The sequence below is a fragment of the Eublepharis macularius genome, chromosome 6, assembly GCF_028583425.1.
Source record: "Eublepharis macularius isolate TG4126 chromosome 6, MPM_Emac_v1.0, whole genome shotgun sequence".
NCBI classification, from domain to species: domain Eukaryota; kingdom Metazoa; phylum Chordata; class Lepidosauria; order Squamata; family Eublepharidae; genus Eublepharis; species Eublepharis macularius.
In genome coordinates, this window is record NC_072795.1 from 136,552,898 (window position 1) to 136,570,199 (window position 17,302).

General features: G+C 41.8%; 1 protein-coding gene across 1 annotated transcript in view; it reads left to right on the top strand.

Annotated features, from left to right (window-relative positions):
- The window catches only part of LOC129332746 (pulmonary surfactant-associated protein D-like), a 52,003-nt gene that overhangs the window by 14,817 nt on the left and 19,884 nt on the right, over positions 1-17,302 (top strand). Inside the window, exons 4-5 of the mRNA XM_054983973.1 lie at positions 1,373-1,456; positions 1,624-1,992. Coding sequence (XP_054839948.1) covers positions 1,373-1,456; positions 1,624-1,992 — 453 coding nt within the window. The remainder of the gene's footprint in view (positions 1-1,372; positions 1,457-1,623; positions 1,993-17,302) is intronic.

The window sequence follows — 17,302 nt, forward strand, 5'->3', positions numbered from 1 at the left end:
CAGTGCAGAGCAAAGACTTTCCCTGTCACTGGCTCTGTCTTTTTAAACTACACTTTCTGGCTCCCATTGCACCTCCTGACATGTGTTCTTCACATGTCAGATATCTCATGTAGAGAGACTCTCAGAAACATGACCATATGTAAATACTGTTTGTATGAACTGGAATCTTCCCACGCGTGCGCGTGTGTGTGTGTGTGTGTGAGAGAGAGAGAGAGAGAGAGAGGGAGTTACCCCTTTGTCTCTCAGTGTGACACAGTTTGTGGTGTTAGAGACAGTGAACCAAGACAGGTAAAGCAAAAGGTGTTTTTTTTAAAAATTCTAAGAAATTCAAGAGGGTTAACACACACACACACACAAAAGCTGGTGTCACCCAGTCAAACTTTGCAAGCATATAGATAAAATAGCAAATCCTTACTATGACTGAGTAGGGCTATCTCAACTGAAACACTAGAACTAGCTGACCAATGATCCCACAGCTGGGCCTCACCAATAGAGTCCATAACAGGGTTAGCTGGTCTTGCAAAACTGGAAGGAGGAGGAGGAGGAGGAGGAGACTAACGCAGTTGACGGAACCTTCCAGGTAACAGCATCTAAAGCAAAGTGGTGGTTCAGCAGCAGGAAGGAAAGCCACCCCCTTAGCTGGAAACAGTCACATCTTAACACAAATCCAGCCAATCAGGGCAATACACACCTTAACAATTACTACCCTGAGAAACTTGTGAGAGGAGAGAAGGCACGCTAACACACAAGCTCTGCTGCAATCATGCAGGTGCAGGCAATTTGACTGCTGAGACCCCTCTCAAGCCTGTAGAGCTGACTCTGCTCACAAGACAGCTCTTAAAAGTAACTCATGACAAAGATATTTTCTCAGGTTCTTGGCCAATTTCTTGCGGAACCCCTGACAATGTCCTGCGGAACCCCAGGGTTCCATGGAATCCTGGTTGGGAAACACTGGTCTGGTATTATATCCAGGGTACATCCTTAATAACAACAGTTCTAGTTGTCCTCCAGTGATCTTTGAGGCCTTGTGCCTCCTCCTCTGCCTAGTTCAGCTTTTACCATAGAGATTCCAGCAATTCCTAGAGAGTTTTCCCTGAAAGTAATGTAACACTGTCTTGCCAACAGTGATATTTTAAACTTTCCCCCCTCATACTGCCCACCAGAGTAGTAGCAAGCAACAGGAGATGGGAGACCTCCTACCTGCAGTGGGTACCTGGCAACCCTATGAAGAGCCTGTGTTGAACTCACCCTTCCAGAGAAGCCAAGGGAGAGTGGAGTCATCCTCAAGGACTGATCCTTCAGGATAGGTGAAGGATCAAAGAAAATACATAAATACAACCCAAATAATGCTTTTATTTTTTTTCCCTTTTAGAACTTGAACTTCTCAAAACTCAGATCAATAATTTACAGGCACAGCTGAAGGAGTTGCAATCGACTGCAAGTAAAACCTCAACAGGTAAGTTGCATCGGCTTGCTTGAATCATGTTCTTTGATTATATGCAAAGTTCACATGATTAAAATATTCCTGTTGACCAACCAAACATGCAGAATGATACAGACAGACTGGACTGTTATGATAAAAGTGCATGTGGAAGAATTAATTTGGGTTGTATTCTTTGTCAGTCATTCTAGGTCAAATTTTTCCAAACAGCACAACAGCAAGAGAAAAAAAATTTGTAACCAATGGAGCTGAAGGTAATTATGACCTTTCAAAAGCAACATGTTCCCATTTTGGCATGCAAATTGCTTCACCAAGGAATGATGAGGAAAACAAGGCTGTGCAAAGACTCGCTGCCAAGTTTGGGAAAAATGCATTTCTTGGAATGAATGACCAGGAAACGGAAGGCGTCTTTAAGCATTTAAATGGTGATCGAATGGAATACTCAAAATGGGCCCCCAAAGAGCCCAATGGGGACCATGAAGACTGCATAGAAATATATAAGGATGGCAACTGGAATGATCTTCCATGCACTCTGACACGGTTAATTGTGTGTGAAATTTAGTCTATGTCTATATCCATTAAGGCTGTATTCAGAGATCCTTGCAACTTTTTGTCTAGTTTACCACATGGAGAGGTTCACATGGAAGCTGGCCTATTGGAAAAGATGAAACACAGATCCCACGGGCAACTCATTTCTACCATGGTCACAAAACTGAATTATGTTAAACCCTTTAACAGAATTTAAATCCACTCACTTCTAGGGTTGTTCTGAGGTGGGAAACGTCTTCCTATGAACTTCACTTTTTTAGGTATAATCACTGATTCTTCTTGTTCTTTTTTCTCTTTTAAGAGTAGGCTTTCTCTTTAGTTTTTCTTTTATTTCTCTTCAGTCATGGCGCCCTTTTGTATATTCATCTCTGCAGTTGTTTTTTGTTATACACCAAAGGGTGATGCTCTAGTAGGATGGGAAGGCTCGAGAAGACATTGCCTGCCTCTGAGCATCTACAGAGTGAAATCCTGCAGTTTTACAGAACCTTCCTTTCTTCAGATTTCAATTTGATAAAAAAGGAATTGACTCTAAATTCCTAAAAATAGGGAACAAAAAAGATTGTTGGTATTCAGGGAGAAACTGGGTAAGAGTAATTAAGAGAATTTCTCTTAACTCATCCAAGGACAAATTGCAAAGATTAGCAAAAATCAGCAGATCATTTGCAAAAATGAGCAAGCAGCGGGAGAGCAAGAGCAAACTTATCCCGAGATCATGACAAAATTTGTCCATTAATATATTTGTCTAGTATAGAGATATGCTGCATTTTGAATATACTGTCACCAGTAATGTGGGCTTACAAGGATTGTGTACTTAGAAAATATGAAATTATTTGATTTTTAATGTGATGATACAATATTTATATGCTTAGGTGATGAATGATATGAGGGCATATTTGACTGTTATGAAATCAACTTATATTGTCCAACTGATCATTATTTAGATGCCTATCCAAAATAATCTTGCCTCTTGTTTTTATATATCACAAAATCACGTCCAGAAGCTCCTCTCTTGACATGACATAAGGCCAATTTCAGGATACAGGGAAGCTTCCCAAAAGAAGTTGTCTTCCGCTGGGTCCAACGTATGCCCCTGCTTCACCCATGCTGGCCACTCGCCACTTTTCTGAGAGCATCGTTGGGTTAGTCCTTCCTTCGGACCAGTTGCCATATAAGGGCACTTCCTTACACAGCGGGAAAAGAAAAGGAGCCTTTAAAAATATTTATTTTCTGGGGCCAACATACGATTTATTTTTCATTTTTAAAATTTATTTTGCTTCATTTTTACCACACGTTTCTCCCCAATGGGGAACCAAGGCAGTTTACTTGATTCTGCTGACCTCCATTTTATCCTCACAACAACCCTGTGAGGATAGGGTTGCCATGAGTCCAGTTTTCACCCAGACAGTCTGGTATTCTGTGGGACTGTCCGGGGGAGTGGCTGGTCAGGCTGCCTGCTTAGAAGTGTGGCAGTGTGATGATGTTATTCCAGAAGTGATGTCATCACACCAGAAGGCGGGAACATTCGTGCTTTGCACACACTCTGCTTTTTTTTAACAGGTGAGTGCTGCCCCCCCTCTCCTTGGGGTCCAGTATTTCTCCGGACCTCATCTGGCAACCCTATGTGAGGTAGGTTAGGCTGAGGGTGTGTTACTGGCCCAAGGTCATCCTGCACTCTTCCATGGCTGTATGGGGATCAGAACCTGGTCCTCCTAGGCCTTAGTCCAGCATTCTAACCACAACACCATGCTGGCTCTTAAATTCCTTCCCCTTTAGCCTTTCCTGCTCCAGCCTCCTCCCTCCCCATTGGTGTTGCAACAAGAACATGGCAGGTGGGCCCATGAGTCTGGGTGGATGATATCCTTGGCCAGATAAGTGTTTCCCCAAAGTTGATGACCCTGATTACACTCTTTGACATTTTGATAAAGTGAAACAGTAACACCAGAACTTTCTCCCCCCCGGCCCCCCACTACCCTTTGGCCAGTTAAACCTCCGTACACAGTGCCACCTAGTGCTTCCTTTGCATATACTGCAAACATCATATCTAAGATGTTCCTTTTAAAAAAGACTGCAAGACTTTTTAAAAAGACTAATGGAGCAACATTTATCTGGAGGCTAAGTTCTTTGCAAAGTTACTCCAGTCTAAATAATTGAAATCAATGAGTTTAGACTGGAGTAACTCTGCAGAAGCCAGTTTTAGGTGGGTAGCAATGTTGGTCAGCAGTAGAACAGCAGGATTTGAGTTCAGAGACACCTTAGAGACCAATAAGATTTTCAGGGTATAAGCTTTTGAGAGTGAGAGCTCCCTTCTTCTGCCTGAGGGGCTTTCATCCAGAGAAGCTGGTTGTTTTTTATGTGTGTAGCATTCTATTGAGCTACTGCTCCTCCCCGCCTAGGTACTGCAAAGCTATGAGGGTATCCATAAGAGTTTTATTGTCCCATGTTAGAGTTTCAGATTCAGAGCCAGCATAGCATAGTGTTGGCCAGGAATCGGGGAGAACTGAATCCCCACTCTGCCATGGAAGCTTGTTGGGTGACCTTGGGCCAGTCACATACTCTCAGCCTAATCTACCTTACAGGGTTGTTGTGGGGATAAAATGAAAGAGATGAGAATTATGTAAGCCACCTGGGTTCCCATTGTGGAGAAAAGTGGGGTATAAATACATACATACATACATACTGCAGGCTCTTCCAATTATATAACATTGGTTCAATCCACTCTGCTTTGCAGCTGAACCAATACATTCTCATGGACAGGAGAAGATTCAAAGTTAGAACTTATTGAATAGTTGCTGGTTTAAATATTAAGCCGATTCTGCAGGGGTCAGTTTCACCAGTTCAGTTTCCGTACTGCAGCTTTTTGTGTGTGTGTGTGTGACCATCTGCACCAGATTTGCCACCACGAGTAGTCACTCCAGCAACTATGTGGCTTTTCCTTGGCTTTCCTGGGAGCGCTTATACCCCAACTTTTTTTTTTTTAAATTACGCTTTATGGTAGGCTGTTTCTCCGTGCACACGTTTTACTCCGTATTTGGTGTCCACCTTCTTCCTGCTTCCTACCAGCCCACTGGATTGTGATTGGCTCCTCTGGTCTAGCCAGTCACCCCCCCACACACACTCCTTTCCATTCTTCCCCGCTCCCCTCTTTCCTCTTTTTAATTTTCTTTTTAAAGTCCAGCACAGGATTGCTGAATCATTGGTTTGAAAGCACAGGGGGAAGTTTTATTTATTTATGTCATTTATAGTCTACCTTTCTCACTGAGACTCAAGGCAGATTACATAGCATGAGATTAGTACAATCAGTATTGGGAACATTTCCATACAATATCAAGGACATTTTTATACAGTGTTCCCCTTTTATTCTTTTTGCTTTGGCATGGGTGGGAATATTGTAGGTAAAGGTAAAGCAAGCACCCATGGGGGGGCGTGTCGCATCACAACATTTTCTTGGCAGACTTTTTGTTACAGAGTGGCTTGCCATTGCCTTCCCCAGTAATCTACAATTTACCCCCAGGAACCTGGGTACTCATTTTACCAACCTCAGAAGGATGGAAGGCTGAGTCAACCTTGAGCTGGCTACCTGAACCTGGCTTCCACCAGGATCTGTCAGTCCTAGGGTGGCAGTTCCTGTCAGTGAGATCCCCAAGCCCCTCACAGCAAGCACTCAGGTGCATTGGTTGAAAAGTTTTATTTAGATATCTATACAGTTCAGGTATGCACTCAAAGGTAGAAGTTGGCAGAAGTGATTATTCAAGAGATGCTTTAGGCTGATCCTGCACTGGGGAGGGGGTTGGACTAGATGGTCTGTATGGCCCCTTCCAACTCTATGATTCTATGAAACAATAGCATTACTAATTATAGGAAACATTCTTCCGCCCTGTGGGCTGATATAATTTAGGCACAAAAGCCCAAAAAGTTACATGGGAACAGATTAGTTTAGTCTAGATAAAGTACAGAGTGGGATCATCCTTTTCTGTGAAAATGAAACATTTCAGCACGCAGCTGCAATGCCCATCCAAGAATGTTTAGAACTGAAAGCGCATATTTCTTAAAGATAACCAAGTCTGGCTTCTCTGGCAATTAGCAGTAGCAGTTTAGACACCCCAAGTGACCAGTCTAAAATGTATAAGATACATTATATAACAGTAAGGCACTCTCAATACAAAATGTAGAACACCGTAATGGCATGAGTAACAGTATACAACATTGGTATGAAAGTATTTTCAGTACAAGATGCAGAACATAATAATGGCAAGGATGCTTGTATACATGACAGGATCGAACTCAGGTCGTGAGCAGAGCTTGGGCTGCAGTACTGTGCCACGGGGCTCTTCGGGAATATTGTACAGGGGGTTAAATATCTGGGCATCGAAAATAAAGATTTTAATATCAAGTTTTAGAGAAGTATGCATGGCCACATACCAGCTGATTCCATGCCTTTCAGCTTGACTTCAGGGAAAGTGAGGAGTTATGGCCCCAGTGCTGAAGGGGCTTTAGTCTAAAAGAATTACGCAAAATCATGCAGGGATGGCTCTATCAACAACTGTTAGCCATGACATCTATGAATAGAAGTGTCAAGTTCACTGGTTGTATTCCTCCGATACTGGATTCCTGGAACAAACGACTCAGCGTGGTCATCACTGACATGTAGAAGCATCTAGTTAGAAACAGTATGTGGAATTACATGGGCTGTTTTCGCACTGCTTACCGGCCATGGAACATTGGGCCAAGCTCCCGGAATGACAGCATCTTCCTGGTGCAATTTCTCACGAGAACAGCAGCAGAAATCGCTCCAGGAAGACGCTGTTGTTCCTGGAGCTTGGTGCGATGTTCCATGGCTGGTAAGCAGTGTGAAAACGGCCATGGTCCTTTAGTGTGATCCAGCAAGCGTTATGTCCTTATTTTGGGGTCAGGGCCCCTGATCCATGGAAGTGCGATGCTTCAGCCCTTTCTGCTCCCCTTCCAACCCACGCAGAAATGAGCACTGACCCATGGCAACCTCCACACTCTATGGAGTTGGCTTCCCCTTCTCATTATGAGAGAAAAGATACCTGTCTTTCCCTTGGATAGTTATCTCATACCAAAGCTACAGCAGTTAACCATAAATACTGAGAATACCATTACAGATAGACCATCACGGATACTCAAGTTTTATGAATTGTTGGGAGCTGTCCCAATGCTCAGTTTTTAAATATATTTTAAATAAATAATATATAATAAATAATGGCAAGTGTGTTGTGCATCTGGTCCATGCAGAAGTTTTTCTTTCGACATTGCAAATAAGCCCACGGTGTCACACTACTGAGTGCTTAGACACATTTAGTTACTTCAGACATGAATGCAATAAACAGGCATATATAATAGCTTTTAACTCCATTTCGTCTAGACTAGTCTTTGCTTCCAGAATGAAGGACAGGTACAAGGGAAAAAACCTGTCTTAAAGAGACAGGTACAAGGAAAAAAACACTCAAGTAGGACATTGTATTTCTACACACATGAATGCAATCAACCTATGAGGAAAGGTTGAAGGAGCTCGATATGTTTAGCCTGGAAAAGAGATGACTGAGAGGTGATATGATAACCATCTTCAAGTACTTAAAGGGCTGCCATATAGAGGATGGCACAGAGTTGTTTTCTGCTGCCCCAGAAGGTCGGACCAGAATCAATGGGTTGAAATTAAATCAAAAGAGGTTTTGGCTAAACATTAGGAAGAACTTCCTGACAGTTAGAGCAGTCCCTCAATGGAACAGGCTTCCTCGGGAGGTGGTGGGCTGTCCTTCTTTGGAGGTTTTTAAGCAGAGGCTAGATGGCCATATGGCAGCAATACTGATTTTGTGAACCTGGGCAGATCATGAGGGGGAGGCCAGAATGGGTTACATCATTGCTCAGTTCTCATGGCCCTCCTTACATGCCCAGGATAATGCTGATCGCCACCTTGAGGTCAGGTAGCAATTTTCCCCAGGCCAGTTTTGGTAGGGATCCTGGAGGTGTTTTGCCATCTTCTGGGCATGGAGCAGCAGTCACTAGAGGTGTGTGTGTGGGGGGCGGGGGAGGTAACTGATTTTCCTGCATTGTGCAATGGGTTGGACTAGATGACCCTGTAGGTCCCTTCCAACCCTATGTTTCTATGATTCTAAGGTACATCATCATCATCATCATCATCATCATCATCATCATCATCATCATCATCATCATCATCATCATCATTTATTATATTTATATCCCGCCCTCCCCGCAAGCAGGCTCAGGGCGGGTCACAACAGAAGATAAAATATGGAAAGATAAAATCACAATCAATTAACACAGCTTCTAATAAAACACCTCCTCACCGTGTAAAAACCATATACCATCTGATGGAGGTGGAGGTGTGGCTTAACTATGCGTGGTCGTTCATATATGGGGGGTAGATGGTCAATACCCCCTACAGACATAGAGGAGACCGGGAGAGAGGCTCATTTGGTGGAAACCCTCATCAGAGTGGGGGACAGCGTTGCACTGAAAATCCACATCTCTAACCGCCATGCACAGATTGCTCTGTGCCCAAAACCTGCCTGCGTAGATCTCTTAATGTGCTTATCTGGGGGAACGGGGCCATATAGGTTCCAAGATCTCATGTACAGCTTCTAATTAGGTAACTATCGGTATACCTGGAATTGCAATGGTGTGTGGAGTGAGGGGAGATGCCAGTGGACATCCATAGAGTCTAGCCCAGGATGAAGAAAGACCGAAACGGGAATTGGAAATAGCAAACTGTAGCCCGTCGGCTAGGTGTCTTTGGACACGTCCTTTTTCCACTCTTGGACATATGGACATTTTCCGTGTGCATGCTTCCATCTGTCTACACTCTCCCACCACCAGAATATTTATTGTATATAGAAATATATTTATTGTTAACCCGATAGACTACCTCTTCTTGTATATATATGCACTTTAAATCTTGTTTGATATATATTGCACTTTTGCACTTTTGCACTTTGGATATAATATAAAAATTTATATCAACCTTGCATGATTAATTTTTGTGACCCTGGTTGTTGTGCTTGAATAGTAGTGGAAGTGGCAAACTAGGATCTGCACAAACTAGGTTTGATTTCCTGCTCTGCCACGAAAGCTCACTGAGTGACCATGGGCCCATCACACACCTTCAGCCTAACCTACCTCACAGGGTCGTTGTGGAGATAAAAGGGAGGAGAGGGGATTATGTAAGCCTCTTTGGGGCTGCACTGGGGACAAAGATGAGGTATAAATGAAGTAAAATAAAAATAATTTAAAAAATACACTCCAGATATTCAGGGTCCTCTGACTGCAATCATCTGCACACAGCCTGTAATACTCAGGATAAAGGGACGGGCTTCACTAGAATTCCTGTTGATCAGCAGTTAGTGGGTGGAAGCAGAAGGCACCACTGTGTATTTAGGAGATAGTGAAGGAATGAGATGTTGCTTAACCATACAGAGGACCCGAAACTGCACGCAACAGGTTAGTAACTTTTCAATGTTATATAAATAGTGACCTTGTTTTGTACAGAAGGTACAAATATGACAGCAACATTATACTGATTCAGCTGTTTTATGGTATATAGTTGGGTTAGCCCTTCTGTTATAATTGTCACAGTTATAAGCAATATGTTTGTATTACTTATTGTCAAGGATTTACAGTACTACAGAAAGCTAGTAGTAGAAACATGATGCATTGAAGGATTTCTACAGTACTTTCATCTAAATATGCCTCTTCTCACAGTCCAGAATGTACCTGCTTGCATTTCGATGCTTTATATTTTTCCATTTATGACTGTCATTGTGTATTTCATTCATGGGAACGCTTAGTATTTCAAACCATAGACCACACATATAATGGAAAAACATGGCAATCCAAAAGTATGAAATCCCCTTCCAAGGGCTTTTATATTTTTCTTCTGTATAAAAGGCATAGTGCAAGTGGCAACTTATAATTCATTTTCTTTCAGTCCTTGGCATTATGGAGGCTATTTTAATGAAAACATGTTTACTGAGAGCCAAGCTACAAGTGACGAATTACACTTGCCTGGCAAGTGAACATGTATTCCTCCCTGTGAACATGTATTCCTCCCTGTTCACTTGCCATTCACTTGCGCTCCACTTGAAAGCGGAGCGCAAGTGAATGGCAAGTGAACACGGAGGAATACATGTGAGTCTGTTCACTTGCCAGGAAAGTGTAATTCGTCACTTGTAGCTTGGCTCTCAGAATTCCTGATGAATTCGGTGGTTATCGTTACAACCTTGGGATCTAATCTCCAAGTGAGTGGTCCTGCTTGTTGTTTTAAATCATAACCAGCCACAATAACTATCAGTTCTAAAGGTGCTTTTGAATTCTGCTTAATCTTGCACATTCAAGATTGATTGGGCTGTAGGAGTTCCAGAGACAACTCCTACAAAAAGAGGCTTATTGGATACATACCCTAGGAAGCCTGGCACTGGGAGGGCTGAATAATGATTTGAATTTATCATGTTTTTTGTAAATGTTTCACTAATATGGTTCCTTGCAAACCAGATCGAGTGTCCTGTACCTTTAAGTTTGGCATTGTGAGTGATTGTTTGGAGCATATAATGTGAATCATGACATAGGGTGTAATGCATGGCCATTCCATTCAGTGTGTCTCAATTTGAAGTTTTTAGATTTCATGCTTGTATTATGGTAAGCTTAAGCATTATATCCTTCTGTATAAGTCAAAAGAGACTAGGCATTACATTTAGAAAATACCTTTATTATTACAGATAATAGATAATAGATTGGACTTTTACAGTGAAGCCCTTGAAAAAGTATTTGCTGAAACATGTGGTCTGAATAGCCAGCCCCCCACTGGGCAAGAGCCTGGTGAATTTTTTCCATCCCCCCCCCAAATTGGAGGTCCTACCTGAAAAAGAAGAAACAGCATTGGAAATATAGATTTACTCTCCGGAGACCAGCTGTTTTCATCTTACCTGTGCTTGTTGGACAGTTACACAGAGGTTCCTCCACAGCGCACCTAAAATAATGGGAAAGAAGAACAACTATCTACGTATAATTGGATTGAAATACAATATTACTTCTGCTGACGGCCGCTGATTCTTATATATAGAACTTGTAATTGTCTATGCAGGGCTGACGTATATTGATAGAATGAATTGAATTTTGTATGAATTTTAGGAATATTTATTATATTTATTCCTGACCTGCCTGGCCGATTTCCTTTTTCAAATGGTGGGTGAAGCTACAAGGGGCTCAGCCATACTAGACTTAATATTGACCAACAGGGAAGAATTGGTAGATGGGGTGAAGGTGGTGGGGACCTTAGGGGGAAGTGACCATGTCCTTCTTGAATTCCAGTTGCTGTAGGGAGCCAAGGAAGTTCCTAGCCAGACTCGTAGGTTAGATTTTTGTAGGGCCAACTTCGATGAACTCAGAGGCTTGATGAGAGTCATTCCGTGGGGGAGTGTGCTGGAAGGGAAAGGAGCGAGTGAAGGGTGGGCTCTTCTCAAACATGAGCTTTTGCAAGCTCAAGCCCTCACTATTCCAGCAAGACGGAAACATGGTAAGGGCTCCAAGAAACTGATGTGGATGTACAGAGAGCTCCAGAATAAGCTAAGGGAGAAAAAGGAAATGTCCAGGAAATGGAGAGAAGGACAGACCTCTAAAGAGGAATATATGAGGGTTACTAGGTACTGTAGATCAGCCATCAGAGAAGCCAAAGTTCAGGAGCTGGGTCTGGCCAGGGGGGATCGCTACAATAAGAAAAACTGCTACAGATATGTGAGACCAAAGCAGAGAGTATCACAAAAAGGAGCGAATAACCAAGGAGATATCATGAAGACTAACTAACAACACCAGTAAAGAGTTCTAGTACTAATCATTTACTACAACAATCCAAAGTATAATTCATCAATTGTATCAATTTTCACGCACACACAGCCAGCCACACCTCGGCAGCTCCAATTAGCAGTACAGTACATTAATCAATTAAGGGAGATCACATAAAGTGCTAAGTGCAAACTCCTATCTTCATACAGTATCAATAATATTATAATAAAGTGCAATTGCTGAGGTACATTCATTCAAGCACGTAGTGCCTCCCAAAACACATAAGAGTTCAGTAATGGTCTGCAGATAAGCGGCCCGTAGGTGTAAGGAAGGAGAGGTCCAATCAAGGACGTGCCATCTGACGGTTGGACCGGTTCCTTTGCAGAAAACTGTTTCGGATCTTTTTCAAAGATGGCAAGATGAAGCACAATTGGGTACTGACGTTATTCTTCTTTCAATCCTATGAAGTTGCAAAGGTACAATGACTTGCACAATTACACAGACCTCCATTCTAAAATACAATTGGAGTCCATACTCACATAGTATTACAGCAGTTTAACACACACGTCAGACCCTCACCCTCACAAAGAGATGTATGATAAAGTGTATGTGCAGTCGAAACAACCAAAAGCCCTTTTATACAAATGTTAACGGAGGCCACTTAAAGAGACATACCATAAGGCAACCCTCTATTATAGGTAGCATGAAAAGTCATTGCTGATATTCAACCCAGCCGGGACCAAAGTGGACAATCTGTAAATCCAAAACGTTTCTTTCCTATGGATATCTGAAGCAATACCCTCAGGGTGCTTTGCCTTAGATGTATACAAAACTGTATATTTGAAATCATTCACAGTATGGCACGCTTCCAAAAAATGACTAATTAGGGGGGCCTCCAACACACTATTTCGTATATGTGATTGATGCTCCAATATATGCTGTTTTACATAGCGAGTGGTACTTCCAATATACAACAATCCACATTTGCATTCAATTAGGTACACCACACTTTGTGTGTTGCAGTTGGTAAAGCTACGAGTCGTTTTTATATTGAGCTTCTGAAAACCCTGTTCTCTCATCACCAACGAGCAAGCTTTGCAGCTACCACAACTATAGTGTCCCACAGGTAAATGACTCGAAACTGTCCTAGGTGTGGACACAAATTCAAACCTGATTAAAAGATCCCTAATATTATGAGTTCTACGAAATGCTATGACTGGGGGTTCCTTACAGCCCGGAATATCGGATACCAAATTCCAATATTTATCCTGATATCATTAGCATAAGGGGTATAGTCCCAAACACACTTGTTCCACTCTTCCTTTTACGCGAGGTCAGGAGATCCTCCCGACTTGCCAAATTAGCCCTGTAATGAGCATTATTGATTACACTAGTGGGATAACCCCTAGCTTCAAATTGTTCAGCCATCAATCTACTACATGTATTGTAATCATTCAACTGTGTGGAGTTTCTCTTCAACTGCAAGAATTATCCAAAGGGAATATTATTTCTAATATAAGGTGGGTGAAAGGACCGGTAATGTAAGTATGACGCCCAGTCCGTTGGTTTCCTATATGGTTGTACTGTCAAATGGTTATCACAATCCCTGTAGATGGTAAGATCCAAAAAATTCTAACAGAGAGACCAAGAAATGGGTGGGTGGCAGCAAAGTCGGGTGTTGGTTTAATGTTTCCTCCACCACAAGCCTAGCCTCATCATGTGGAATACTTGTATATAACAAGGTCACATCCATCGTGATTAATGCTGCTCCTTCAGGAAACTGCACCCCCTCAAGTTTGCAGATTATATCCCTGGAATCCTGTAAAAAGGTTGGCATTCGTTTTACAAAGGGTTGCAAAAACATGTACAGGTACCTGGATAGGGGTTCAAGTATTGAATTGGAACCCGATACTATTGGGCACCCGGGGCGGGGGGTGGAAGCCTTGTTTGTGAATTTTAGGAAGTAAATAAAATACGGGTGTCCTGGGTTAAGAATTAATGAGAGCTCTATGTGTTTGTTCTGTAATAAATCCCAGTGACAACCCTTCATCCACGGTAATTTTGATCAAATTTGCAATATGTTTGGTGGGATCCTCAGATATAACCATATAGCTCTCACCATCAAACAATTGTCTTCTCGCCTCCCTGATGTAATCGGATTTATTTAAAGCCACAATGGCCCCCCCTTGTCAGCTTCTTTAAATATAATCTCAGGGTCCCTTGCTAAACCCTCCAGTGCCGCCCATTCCTCATGAGTAATAATACACCATTTTGACAAAGCGGAAGTTTCAATTTTAATAATATCCTTGAGAACCATGTTTTCAAAGGTAACAATATGGAGATCATTGACATTGGGCACAAAGGTAGATATAGTCTTGAGAACAGGAGCTTCATAGGAAGCTGTACCTTCACCAAAGAACAACTGCAGCTTCAGTTGGCGAATCAATTTATACAAGTCAATCCGGGTCTGAAAACCTTTATAAATTGGGGTCGGGACAAAGCCCAAACCCCTGTTTAGTGCACACAGCTGACAGCTCTGACAGCTGATGAGAGGACAGATTAACAACTACGTTTGTCTCCCTCTTCGTTGTGGACCCCCCTGTAAAAAATTGCCACTACTATTATTAGATCGCTCCTTAGACCTAGCATTCCAGGACCGAAAACGGCCAATGCTATGCCCCTCCTCCATAGAAGTATCCGTGTCCTCTCCCTCTGTCGTGTCTAACTCCGAGGTGGACTCAAGCAGGTCAGACCATGTGACCCGCTTTTTGGGGTTGGTGTTATCTGATTTCCAAATATAGACGCGACCCAACGAATAATCCTTACAATCTCGATGGTATTTTTTAATTTTAATTTCCTTCGTCTTGGCTTCAATGTCCTTAACCTGAACCTCCAACTCCTCAATTCTTTTTTACGAGTGTCAGAGGACAGTTTCTGTTGCAATCCAAATCCAAATCCAAATCCAATTTATTACAGCAAAGGCCAGCAATATAAAACAATACGATTACAAGCAATAAATCAATATCAATACAGGAAAACTACAGGCATAAAGGGATAAGGGTGAAAATGGAATAACAATAATGAAAATAGAAAAAAATTTATAATGTTTTTTTCACTAAGAGAAGTTTACGTTTTCTGATAGCTAAAGAGCAGAGTTTGGCCACAGCATAGGTTACTGAGCTCTGAGAATCTTCTAAAAGAAATTTGCGCAGAACTTCTGGTCTAAATTCCAAATAGGATTGCAAAGGGATGAATTTAGACAAAAGAGGTAGTATGAGGCGAGACCGTTCTTCACAATAAAATTCACAGAATAAAAGTATGTGAGTAACCGATTCCACCATATTGTCCATGCATGGACATAAGCGCTCATGCATTGGTATCTGCCAGAATTTGCCGTACAATACAGCTGAAGGCAATGCCTCAAACCGGGCTCTAGAAAATGCCCATCTGTAGGACTCATGGGTAATACTGGATAAATATGGGGCAGCTGAAAAATTAGGCCAAGATTTTAAGCACCTGAAGTTCTTGGGAAGTGAAGCTTCTTCATTTTGAAGTTCAATATCAAGAAGCCTCTGAGTAATAGCTGTTTTTGCCATATTCAGGGTTCCATTAAAAAGATCTTCAGGATTTAGGCCAATTTGCTTGATCTTGTTAAAGATTTTTGTGAACCAAGGTGGATAAGGGTTCGCAGCTAGGAGATGAGTTATCATTCCCTTTGGATTATAATGAATTTTCAGCCAGAGGAATATTGCCTGTTCCCATACTTTTAATTCAACTCTGGGTAATCCTGCCTCTTGTCTAAGTATTACATTAGATGTACTCTTGGGAGCACCAAATAGGGATCTAAGAAATTTTGATTGGACTGTTTCAAGAATCTTAAGATTGGCAGAGAGTCCAATTTGTGAGCCATACAAAAGTTGGGCCAAAGATTTTGCCTGGTAAGTTTTTAAGGCCATAGGGAGAAAGCCAGCGCCTTTCCTTCTAAACAATTTAAGGATAGCATTTGCACTTCTCTCTGCTGAAGTGGCTGATGAGGTCAGATGTGCTGAGAATTTGGCATTATAGGAAAAAGTTATGCCTAAATACTGGAAGTTCTTAATTTGATCTATGACATTTCCTTTCATATTCCAGATATATTTCCTAAATGAGCTGCCAAAACAAACAATTTTGGTTTTAGAGAAATTAATTGTTAACAATTCAATGTTACATTGATCATTAAATTTTTCTAAAGCTCGCTTCAAGCCAACTTTGGTCTGAGATAAAAGAACAGCATCATCAGCATACATTAAAATTGGAACTTTTCTGTTGCAATGTATTTTGCAAGGTATCAATATCAGTAATTAAAGTGGCAGTTTCCTTACGGGCCGTGTCAATAACAAGCAACATGAGGTCCGTGGAGCATTTGTTGAGTACAGAAGCCCAACGGTTCTTAAAGTGCTCATCATTACGAAGGAGACCCAGCGGTTTATTAAAGTCAGCAATGACTTTTCATGCTACCTATAATGGAGGGTTGCCTTATGGTATGTCTCTTTAAGTGGCCTCCGTTAACATTTGTATAAAAGGGCTTTTGGTTGTTTCGACTGCACATGCACTTTATCATACATCTCTTTGTGAGGGTGTGGCTCTGACGTGTGTGTTAAACTGCTGTAATACTATATGAGTATGGAATCCAATTGTATTTTAGAATGGAGGTTTGTGTAATTGTGCAAGTCATTGTACCTTGCAACTTTATAGGACTGGAAGAAGATCTGAATTTGAAAAAGATCCGAAATGGTTTTCTGCACAGGAACCGGTCCAACCGTCAGATGGCACGTCCTTGATTGGACCTCTCCAATCTTTAAGAAAGGGAAGAAGGATGACCCGGGAAACTACAGGCCGGTTAGTCTGACTTCTATTGCTGGGAAGATATTAGAGCAGATTTTAAAGGGATTGATCTGTAAGCATCTGAAGGACTTGACCACAAGTGGAGCGCAAGTGAATGGCAAGTGAACAGGGAGGAATACACGTGAGTCTGTTCACTTGCCATTCAAGTGTAATTCATCACTTGTAGCTTGGCTCTCAGTCTGCCACAAAATTTACCTATCAGGAGCAGCAAACCCAATCACAGAGTGAATTTCTTTGTTTAGCTAAGGATTTCTCACCATGTTCAAAATAACAGTAACAATATAAACTTGATAATAATGGAAAGATAGTTTTAAAAATAAGGGATGTCTTTAAAATAAACAGATTAAAAATACAGAGACAAAAAGGCAATACAGTGGTCTGGGCATTGCTCTCACTCACAGGGCTTGTTCCTTATCACGGAGTATCTCCTCATAGTTGGCTTGTGTTTCCTGAACCCAGTGCTATCACTCTGCTGTCCACCATCTTGGCCCTGAAAACCATTACGGTGATAACTCTGGCTCCCTCTCTTCCTGTCACGTGTCTCTGATGTTACATGTTTAATGTCACGTTCTTGCAGCTGTACAGGTTTCACGATCAGGGGGTTCTGTGATAAAA